The sequence below is a fragment of the Poecile atricapillus genome, chromosome 1, assembly GCF_030490865.1.
Source record: "Poecile atricapillus isolate bPoeAtr1 chromosome 1, bPoeAtr1.hap1, whole genome shotgun sequence".
NCBI classification, from domain to species: domain Eukaryota; kingdom Metazoa; phylum Chordata; class Aves; order Passeriformes; family Paridae; genus Poecile; species Poecile atricapillus.
The window spans coordinates 180465947-180476662 of NC_081249.1; the positions used below are offsets into that span (position 1 = coordinate 180465947).

The window sequence follows — 10716 nt, forward strand, 5'->3', positions numbered from 1 at the left end:
TCAGCTGGGAGTGAGCTCAGGAACCCCTCTGCTGAGAGCAGGGCCAGCAGAGAGAGCTGCTCCAGCAGCACAGGACGGGGAGCCCACAGCTCCCCAGGGCCCTGGCCCAGCTCCTGACCACCCTCACTGTGAGAGCTTTTTCCTCCTGACATCAATTGGTTTGTCCTTCACCCCTCAGCTGCCAGCCTGAGGCCGAGCTCCCACATTCCAGAGCCCCCAGAAGGTCTGGGAGCAGCATTCCCACTGTTCCACACAGCCCAAGAGCACCTACTGCACTTTAGAGTCAAACAATTCTGCTCTCCAAAATCCCTCCCTAATGGCTCCCCTTACTGACATGATGGTAGAGTTTATTCTGAATAGAAGTAAATGTCTTTTTATATAAAATTCACTGAGTACATCACCAGCATTAATTATTGGTCACAGGATTCAGGGTTCCAGCAGAGCTTCTGTGCTCTTTAATTCCAACACACAGACCAGCAAGCAGAGCCAGTGGCTGCTAACTCACAGCAGGGTGAAAAAACAGCTCCAAAAATGGATTTGTGAACCCTGCAGCCTCCTGGTCCCACAGGGAGAGCTCTGTGCTCAGCCCAAAACCTCTCCCTGAGCAGCAGGATCAGAGCGGCCCTGCCTTAAACAGGACCAAGGTGCCCTCTGGTGCCTGCTGTGCAGAGATTCCTTGGGAAGCAGCAGGGAGAGGGGGAAAAGGAAACAGAAAATAAAAAACAGGCACAAAAGCCTTAGTTTTAACACAAAAAAACCCAAGAGTCTTTATGGAGAGGGGAAAAAAAACCCAAATCAGCTAAAATGCAATACAGTGTCACAGCCTGGGAGAAGGAAAATTAAAAATGCCAGCCAGTATTAAACTAAAAGCTCTTAAATAAAGAAAAATGGTAAAAATATTTTTAAAACTGAGTTGGGTAGAAGGCCCAGGGAGGAATTAAATAAAAGATTTTGTTCTCATATCCTCCCCCAGATTGTTTTAAGAACCAATAAAAGTAATTTTCACCTTTGACAAGATTTTATGGCAAATTAAAGAAGTTTTTGCCATCTGATTGCTTCTGCCAGTTAGAGAAATTCTTGTAATGCTGTGGCACAGCAGATGTTGGATAGCTCCTGGAAGCAGTGAAATCCTCTCACCACAGAGCACCAGTTTGTACATAATTCACATTTCAAAGCTCTCCTGCAAAAGCAGCTGCTGTGTCTGATGTCCCTGTCAACCCCTCCTGTGGCTCAGCTCCCCTGGGGGATGTTCCAGAACCATCCCTGAACCTCGAGCAGATCTGAGTGTGTTGATTTCCCACCTGCAGCCCAGTGCTCCCTGCTGCTTTTGGCAAACTGTCAATTCCAAGATAGTATTTATTTATTTTGACTTCTGTTAGATGGCTTCTGCTGCTGAGAAAAAAAAAAAAACAAAAACAAACAAACAAACCTATTTCAGCTCCAATTTGGAGATACACTTTATGGCTTGGTACCAACAGCTGTCACTGGCCCCACTGCTGGCACAGCTCCAGTGCTTAGCTGACACAAAATACAGTTTATTTAGTTGTCACACCAGTGAATGCCAAGCAAACATCACTGTTCCTCAGATCTGACAGCATCACAGCAGGCATGAATGCCCAGAACAGGTATTTAGTTATCCACCCATGGCTCTACTTTGGGAGCCACTCATGGGTTTTCAGTTCTAATGTGAAGTTATTAGCTGTCCACTCATGAAAGGAGATAATAAATCAGCATTCACCCTTATTTTTGGAAGATAAAATGATGTAGCCTTAACAGAAAAGCGTTATCCTGCATACTGTGTATTTTCCAAACAAGAGGTAGTGCCTAAAAAGTTTATTCCAGCTATTGTGATACTCAGGGCCTTGCTTATTGTACGTAAAGTCACGTCCACAGAGTTCCTCTGGCACTGTTGCGCTGTGCTGACACTGTCCTTGGTTCACACTGAAGTGTTGTCTTGTTTACTGTTTGTCACAATTAAAGAATGATTTTACTGTGCACAGGACAGCTCTCGTTCTTGCAGCACACACAGGGTGTGTGTCCTGCCCTCCTGCCTTGGGATGCTGTTTTACAAAAGCCCCAAAGCTGAAATGGTCACCTCAGGATGCAGAAGCTGAGGTTCCCCAGGTGCTGAGCCCTCCAGAACCGAGGCACTGCTGCAAACCGTGCCTGCAGCCCTGGCTGTTGCTAGAAGTTGTGTTCTCCAGGAAAGCAGCAGCAATTGAAATGCAAATCCAGAGCAGAGGAAGGAAACAGAAAGCACTGCAGGCAAGGCTGCTGGAGCCCAGCCATCGGGCTCACTGCAGCTGAAAGCCCAAGTGAAACACCCCAAAGGAAACCCCTGCACTCCCAGAGCCTCCAGAGGCACCTGTGGTGATGCAAAACTTCTTGAAAGTTTCTCTTTCTCAGAGAAGTTCCTCATTTAAACACTCTCTGGTCACTGGGTTGAAAACAGCTGATGCACTCACGAGTTTGCCTTCCAGTGCTCCTCACAAAGCTACACCTAAATCAATCAGCTTGAACCAAAACCATGCCCTGAGGCCAACAGTCTGATGTATAACTTAATCCTAACTTTTTATGCCTCTAAACAAACAAAAAAAGAGCAGATATTTTAAACTTTTCAGAGTGGTATTTTATGTAACATCATTTGCCTACAAGTATCTCACTGGGAAGGCACAGATCACTGAGTTACAACTGGCTGACAAACAGCTCTGGCCCCCAAAAATCCCTCTTATATTTGGACATAAAGATTAAAAAGAAAAAGAAAATCATCATCATCATCATAACAGAAATAGGCAAATAAATAAATAGGCCAAATAAACCTATTTAAAAAAAAACCTCCAGGAGAACAAATTACACAGATGACTTAAAGCTCTAAAGAATATTCCTAATCAGAGGAAATGTTCCAGTGCACACACAGATTCCTTAAGGCATTCTCAACATCTTAATCCTACTGAGTTCAGCCAAATGCAGAAACCTCAGCCTAGGTCAGGTGTCAATTCTGCAAAGACTCCTGAAAGAGGGTGAGGAAAATTCAGCTGCAAGTTTTCCACCTGAGCTTTTCAAGTCACTGCAAGGTAAAAGGTCTCACTGGTGCAAAAGTGAAACTGCAGCTGCTGGAGTTGAAACCATGTTGCTTAATTTACCCTATAATCACAGTTAATTACATAGGAAAGTGTTGCCTTTATAAACACTGCAAGTCTAGACAGAGATGATAAAACATTTACTGTCACTGGCCACTGACCAAAAAGGAAATGCAGGCACTCACCTTGATGTAAGTGTTCTGAATTTCTACCAGTTCTTCCCCAAGTGGAACTACAATTTTTTCCACTTGTCTCTCGTGAGAATAAGGCTGAATTTCTGGAGAATCTTCGGCACACACCTCTATCTGAGCTATCAGCAAGTTGGAGATAACTTGTTGCACTGCCTGGTAGAGACGCCACAAAAACAAAGTAACTATTGCTGTATTTTAGCAGGGGTTACATAAAATTGTAAGGAAAAGGCACCCAGCAAGGTTGGGAAACAGAATTCCAGACTGGTTTGGGTTGGAAAGGAACCTTAAATCCAATCCCATCCCAACCCTGCCATGGCAGGGACACCTCCCACTGTCCCAGTGTCCAGCCTGGCCTTGGGCACTGCCAGGGATCCAGGGACAGCCACAACAAATCTGGGAATTCCAGCCCTGCTCCCCGCACCAATCAATAATTTATGGTTCATAGCATGGGAAACACCAAAACTTATCAAGTAATGGACTGTAAATAGATTCAGTCTTGATGTGGAATTCCTCAGGACTCTGCAGAGGTTTCAGGCAAACAAACAGAGGTTCCACTGAACGCTGATTATTTAAATCATACTTTAAAGGTAGCTTTGGCTCACCTTGGTGTCACTGCCTGGGGTGGCACTCAGGGCCAGGACTCGGAATTGATTCGTGTACTTGCTCAGCTCCCTCACCACCTAAGAGCAGGAAAGCTTCATTAATATCCTTAAAGAGGATTATTTCCTTGTACAAACTACATCAATGAAAATACCCTCTAAGTAGGAAAGGCTTAACAAAACACTCTAAAAATACTGAATCACAGAATGGTTTGGGTTGGAAGGGACCTTAAATCCCATCCCATCCCACACCTCCCACTGTCCCAGGCTGCTCCCAGCCCCAGTGTCCAGCCTGGCCTTGGGCACTGCCAGGGATCCAGGGCCATCCTGGAAATGCACCAAGAACAAGCTGGGAAAATGATGAAATTATTTCTCACTTGATTTAACAAAAGTATTGACAGCTCACTAACTCAGGTGAGCTGCCAAAAAGGGACTCTGAAGAAAAGCTCTTAAAAAATGTAATTCATGGTTAATTAACCCTGTGTAATCTGAACTCCACAAGTATCCAGGAAATTTCTTCAATGTATCAAAGCAACTTCTTAGGTCACCTATTGCTCTCAGGAGCTTAACCCATGATACTGCAACAAAGCCTTGGCTAATCAACACAAACTCCAAATTTAAAAAGAAATCTTGCACTGACTTGTCTTTACTAAAGAACCTTAAAAAAAACCCATTTTTTTTAACACTGCCCAGAAAGAAATATTTTTAAACCAAAATTACAATTTAATGGAGGCATTGAAAGAAATCCCTGACATGTATCACTAATAAACAAGGCAGAGGCAACACACAGGAGTGCTGGATCTGTTTCAAAGTTAAGGCCCTCAGGGACAATCTCCCCTGAGCAATGACAGCGATGCTTTATGGAGACCCTGTGAGCAATGCTGGGGAAGGGTTTGGAAACTGGGAGAGAAGAGCAGGGCGGCTCCAGCCCTACCTGGCAGTAGGCATGATTGCCAAGGGCTTTGTGGGCTTCATCAATAACCAAACATTTGATGTCCACAGCAGGACAGGTCCCACGAGAGAGGTCATTGACCATTATCTGAGGTGTGAGGAAAAAGACTCTCTTGGTGTTCCACAGCTCCCGCCGGCCCAGAGCCTGCGTTCCTCCTGGAAAACAAAGGAGCAACATTAGGGAACTGTTCTGCTGAGAACAAGGTATGGCCCATGACCTGAGAGTGACAGGGCTGGCAGACACATAAAATCATGGAATGGTTTGGGTTGGAAAGGAACCTTAAATCCCATCACAGCCCTGCCACAGCAGTGACATCTCCCACTGTCCCAATGTCCAGCCCCAATGTCCAGCCTGGGATCCAGGAACAGCCACTGGACACCTCTGCCAGGGCCTACCCTCCCTCACTGAATACAACAAAATTAAAAAATTAAATTCAGAACCATGGAAATCAAGGCTAGGAAGCTCAAGATGCCTCATAGCTGCTCACTGCCCTAAACATCATTTAAAACACCTCCGGGAAAGGTCTGGGCTTAAAAACAAGTCATGGGTTCAGTCATTAAGGCTGCTGCCTCAGTGAGGAATAAACTGCAGCTCCGGGGGGCTGCAAAAGCTTCACAGAAAGGGGAAAGGAAAGTGACGAGGAAAGTGACGAGGAGGGAAGGAAGCGGCTATAAAATGGATTAAAAGAGTCATTATTCTTTGGCTTCAGCATCCCGCAGAGCGCTCTGTGTGGTGCACGCTGGGGCCCACAGGGCTGCAGCCCAGCGCTTCACCCTTTATACAGGTGACCTGGGGTTTTAACCACCGCGAAACCAGCAGTTTTAACCACAAACCCAGCAGTTTTAACCGCGGAACCAGCAGTCAGCCCTTCAAACAGCTCTCAGGAGTTAGTGTTCCCCTGCGTTGTGGCTGTGCACAGCGGCTGCAGCCGTACCTGTCATCTCCGCCATGTCCCGCCACGGGATGCCCATGACGCGGCCGCACGCCTCCATCTGCTGCGCCACCAGCGGCTTGGTGGGGGCGAGGAACAGCACCTTCCCCGAGGGGAACCAGCGGTAGAAGTTGTACATGACCACGGCGGCCACGAAAGTCTTGCCCAGCCCCGTGGGCAGGCACACGAGGGTGTTGGCCAGCAGCGCGGCGCCGGCCATGCGCTCCTGGTAGGGCCGCACGGGCAGGTTGGTGGGGTAGATCCAGATGGCCCCCGCCGCCTCGCTGAAGCCCCGCAGCGGCCCGGGGTCGGCGGCGGCCGCGGCCGCCAGCAGCAGCTCGTCATCGCTGTCACCGCCCGCGTCCCTGCGCTCGGCTTCGCTGCGGGACCCCCGCCACAACTGCGGCAAAGTGCTCTGCCGGCCGCCGCTCATCCTGCCCCGCCAGCCGCCATCTTAGCCCGGCCGCCCCGCCGCCGCTTGAAATCGCCGCCGAGAGGGACGGGGAGCCGCCTCCCGGCCCTCCCCTTCTCCCCCGGCCCTCCCCTTCTCCCCCGGCCGCCTCCCGGCTCTCCCCGAGCCCCAGGCAAATCCCGCCGCTGCCGCCGCTCCCCGCGCTCAGGGCGGGCCCCGAGGCGGCGCCATTTTGTCCCTCCCTCGGCGCCCGTCCCCGAAATCCCCGCGGCGGCCCCGCCGAGGGTGAAGGGGAGGGTCGGGACGCCGCCTTCGGAGCCTCCCCTTCTCCCCCGGCCGTGTCCCGGCCCGCCCCTTCTCTCTGCCGGGCGGCTCCCAGCCCTCCTCTCCGGAGGAGGAGCGGGCGGTGGGTGGGAAAATGGCGGCGGCCGCGGGCCCGGCGCAGCCCTGGAGCGCTGAGGAGCTGCGGAGCGAGGCGCTGGCCAAGAAGGAGATCATCAAATTCCTGCAGGAGCACGCGGCGCAGGCGGTAATTTCGGGGGATAATCAATGATTTGGAGTCGTGGGGGCGAGGTTTGAGGGGTTTCTTTTTGTCTCCCTCAACGTGTCGCACGCGTGTCCCGCAGTTCCTGGCGGAGCACAAGCTGCTGGGGCAGGTGAAGAACGTGGCGAAGACGGCGAACAAGGAGCAGCTGATCGCGGCTTACACTCAGCTCTTCCACACGCAGGTGAGGGGCTGGGGCCGGGCAGGGCTGCGGGGATGGATGGATGGATGGATGGATGGATGGATGGATGGATGGATGGATGGATGGATGGAGGGATGGATGGAGGGATGGATGGATGCGGCTCCTCATCCTTCCTCATCCTCCCCTCGCAGCGCTTCAAGGGCACGGACGGCGCCGAGAAGGCGGCGGAGAAGGCGAAGCCGCCCAAGGCGGAGGAGGCCAAGGGGAAGGCGGTGAAGGCTGAGGAGGCTGCGGAGGAGGTTGGTGCCGTGCCCTCAACTCGCGTTTTTCGCCTGGAAAAACAAATTATCCCGGTCTCACTTGTCCCGGGGTGAGGGTTAGGGGGATATCGGGGAAAGGTTCTTCCCCCAGAGGGTGGAATGAGCTCTGGAAAAGCTCCCCAGGGAATGGGCACGGCCCCGAGGCTGCCGGAGCTCCAGGAGCGTTTGGGCAGCGCTGCCAGGGATGCCCAGGCTGGGATTGTTGGGGGGTCTGGGCAGGGACACGATTGGACTCCATGATCCTTGTGGGTCCCTTCCAGCTCAGGAGATTGTGTGATTCTAAGTCTTCAAAACCTGGTTACAGCAAAAAATCTGGTGTTTATGCCCCAGCTTAGCCTGGAGCTGCATTTTACCCAGATTTTGCAGCCTTGCAGTAACATGAACACTCCACTCACTGTCTCCTCTGATACCTTAAACTCAGCAGCTGTTCTTGCATATCTGAGGCTATTTAACCCACCAGTCATAACTCTCTTTTTATCACCTCAGGGGCCACCAAAGTACACAAAATCCATTTTAAAGAAGGGCGATAAAACCAACTTCCCGAAGAAAGGAGACACTGTCCACTGCTGGTACACAGGAAAGCTGCAGGATGGGACAGTCTTCGATACCAATATTCAGTCAAGTAAGGTTATGGACGTAAAGATGTGCAGATAAACTGCTGGGGTTGGTTGCAACTGCTCCTAGAGGGAATTCCCTGGGCTCCTCCAGCAGATGTGGGCAGGGGTTTGTGTGTGGGAGCGTTCCTGACAAACAGCTTTATCATGGTGCTGCTGAGCCTGGTGCCCTGCAGCGGATCCTGATTTTCCATGAGGTAGCAAGGGCAGTATTTTAGGACTGGCTGGTGTCAAGTGACACTGCTGCATCCTGCCAGCCCTGGCTTCTGGCATTCCAGGCCCGGGGAATGTGGAATGCAGAATGCAGGGAGTCAATCCAGAGGGGAGATAGTGCCTAAGGAACTCTGACACCAGCAGTGCCCTGATTTTCTGTAAATAAACACATCTTGGGGCCTTTCTGTGGGAAATCTTTAAAATGGAGGCACTGGAATGAGAGGGATTTGAATACGCTGGTGTGCAATATTCCCTGCTGGTGTTTTTGTGACAGATCAGAGGGTTTAGGGGTATGAAATTATGCAATACTGGAAAGGTTTTCCCAGATATGATGTCCCACACTCAGGAACAGTATTCCAGAGTCACTGGAATACTGTCTATAATTCCTCATACTTGTGTGTTCCTTGTTGACTTTTCTTGGTTCCTTAATATGCCCATGACTTGTACAGTCAACTTGAGTAATTCAGGAGTGAGTCTTTGGGGTTTGAAAGATGCTTTGATGCAGCTTGAACATTTAATAATGATGCTTTTATTGCACAGTGTTAGTATTTCCCCTGAAAATCTGATATTGGGCTAAAAATAATATTAGAAGAACAGCTATTTATATAAGGCATGATTGTAATGACAGTTTTCTACAGAAGTGTGGAGCGTGCTGCTGTGATGTTGAGGCAAGTGAACATAAAACTCTTTTCCAGGTTCAAAGAAGAAAAAAGCAGCCAAGCCCTTGAGTTTCAAAGTTGGCGTAGGAAAAGTGATCCGAGGTGTAAGTAAAGCCTTCAGGGCTCCCTGTGAGTCCCCAGGCAGTTTCATTCTGTGATTTATGTCTGGGTTGCAGATTTTGGGGTCTGTTTCTCACGGAGGCAGACTGGGGATTACTCTGGGAGGATGGAACGTTCATCCTCAGAGTCATTCCCTCTCCAGGCAGTGCAGAGAACACAGGCTCTGTTCCCTGGGGTCAGCCCAGCCTCGGGCTCCTGTCAGTCTCTCTCAGCAGCTGAGGCTGATGGGATCCCGGGGCTCCTCCCATCCCTGTTTGCATTCCCTGGGCTTTTCTCTTTCCATGGGGAAATTCCTGCTGCTGTCCACCCTGAGCCTCCCCTGGCCCAGCCTGAGGCCGTTCCCTCTCCTCCTGTCCCCGTTCCCTGCCAGCAGAGCCCGACCCCCCCGGCTGTCCCCTCCTGCCAGGGACTTGTGCAGAGCCACAAGGGCCCCCTGAGCTCCTTTTCTCCAGGCTGAGCAGGAGAAATTCCTGATGTGGGATGGGATTGGAGCTGGGAAGGGGCTGTGGCTGTGGGCCGGGTTTATCCCAGTGCTTATCCCGGTTTGTGGGTGCCAGAGCCTTCCCTCAATGGGGACACAGCACCAAGCCCTGGGCACTCCCTGGGAAGGGAATATTGGAGCTGGGAATGCTGATGGAATGTGTGTTCCCATTGCTCTCCGGTACCATCCCAGCACGGGAGCAGGGATCTGCCCTGTGGGGCTGGTGTGGGAGCAGGGAACAGGGCTGGGGAGGATGCCTGGGGCTGTGGGTATTCCTGGGAGCCAGGGGAAAAGCTGGAAGTGCAGAGGCTGCTGTGGCAGCACTGCCTGGAGCTGCTGCTGTCGTTGCAGTGGGACGAGGCCCTGCTGACCATGAGCAAAGGAGAGAAGGCCCAGCTGGAGATCGAGCCCGAGTGGGCCTACGGCAAGAAGGGGCAGCCCGATGCCAAGTATCCTTCCATGAGCTCTGACTCCTGAGGGAACCTGGGAATGCTGGGGGCAAGGAGCTGCTTTATGGATGGGAATACAACAGGGGCTCCACCTGTCACCCACAGCAGGCTCAGGACATTCCCACCCTGAGTTCAGGGCACTTCCTGCGGCTGCAATTGCTCTTTTCTTTTGGAGAAGAACTCGTGCAGGGAGAACCTGCTGCTCTTTTCCACCTGCATTTTTATCCCAGTGCTTCCAAGTGCTTCTGCCTGATGGGGATCCTGAGCAGGAGCAGGGGCAGTTACATCAGCTCTGGGACACAGCTGAAGGAGGGGCTGGAGGAGTCATCCCGTGGTGGTTTATGCAGCCCTGTTTCCTTTTTCCAGCCCTTCTGGAGGAGGGCAGGGGATTGTTCTCCTGTGATCTGAAGGGCTGCCTGGACACCTCTCCCCTGTGACAGGGGGACAGCATGGCCTCCCCAGGCACTGGGGGAGTGAGTGAGGAGCAGGGGGTGCTAATGAAGGTGGCCCTGGAGCTGGCCCTGGCTGCCCACAGCTCCAGCTGGGTCAGGATCAGCCAGGAGAGGCTGGGGAGCAGCTGGGGACTCCCTGCCCAGGGAGGGGACACTGCAGGGGCTGCTTCAGCTTCCTTAACATTTGCCAACAGGATCCCACCAAACGCAAAACTCTTCTTTGAGGTGGAGCTGGTGGATATTGAGTGAAGAATTCCCTGAGCTGCTGGGAATGCGTTTGTGCCAGAGCTTCCTGCTGGGTTGTTGTAACTCCTGGCTCCGGTGACAGCGGTGCCTTTGTGGAGATGAGTGCTGAGTGTTGTCCCTGCCCCGCTGCTGTAGTGACAGCCCCACCACTAAAGCAGAGTTTGTACCTGCCAGTGCCTCCCTTCTTTGTGTCTGTGCTCCCCTCGCTGAGCAGCAGGGCCCCACACCCAGCCAGGGCTCCTTCCCTCCTCTGGAGCCCAATCCCACACAATTCCCACTCCATTTATTTGACAGCAGCTGCGCTCGCAGAG

At 51.7% G+C, this 10716-nt stretch overlaps 2 protein-coding genes across 3 annotated transcripts in view; one reads left to right on the forward strand and one right to left on the reverse strand.

Annotated features, from left to right (window-relative positions):
• Positions 1–6290, reverse strand: part of FANCM (FA complementation group M) — a 59160-nt gene extending 52870 nt beyond the window's left edge. For both annotated transcript variants that reach the window (XM_058839848.1, XM_058839840.1), the window contains exons 1-4: positions 5757–6290; positions 4805–4977; positions 3874–3951; positions 3266–3424 (exon numbers count right to left, since the gene is read on the reverse strand). In XM_058839848.1, the coding sequence (XP_058695831.1) occupies positions 3266–3424; positions 3874–3951; positions 4805–4977; positions 5757–6186 (840 nt within the window). In that variant the 5' untranslated portion in view covers positions 6187–6290. The remainder of the gene's footprint in view (positions 1–3265; positions 3425–3873; positions 3952–4804; positions 4978–5756) is intronic.
• Positions 6291–6536: 246 nt separating this feature from the next.
• FKBP3 (FKBP prolyl isomerase 3) lies at positions 6537–10576 on the forward strand. The gene is made up of 7 exons (XM_058839975.1): positions 6537–6694; positions 6792–6893; positions 7043–7150; positions 7658–7793; positions 8694–8761; positions 9610–9707; positions 10354–10576. The coding sequence occupies exons 1-7, from the start codon at positions 6584–6586 to the stop codon at positions 10406–10408; spliced, it is 678 nt and encodes a 225-aa protein (XP_058695958.1). The 5' UTR covers positions 6537–6583; the 3' UTR covers positions 10409–10576.
• Positions 10577–10716: the final 140 nt, after the last annotated feature.

Excerpts from the sequence above, each read along its gene's own strand:
- FKBP3 (XM_058839975.1), top strand. The coding sequence starts at position 6,584 with ATGGCGGCGGCCGCGGGCCCGGCGCAGCCCTGGAGCGCTGAGGAGCTG. Across the intron at positions 6,894-7,042 it reads CTCAGCTCTTCCACACGCAG|CGCTTCAAGGGCACGGACGG; the intron begins GTGAGGGGCTGG and ends CTCCCCTCGCAG. Across the intron at positions 8,762-9,609 it reads TAGGAAAAGTGATCCGAGGT|TGGGACGAGGCCCTGCTGAC; the intron begins GTAAGTAAAGCC and ends CTGTCGTTGCAG.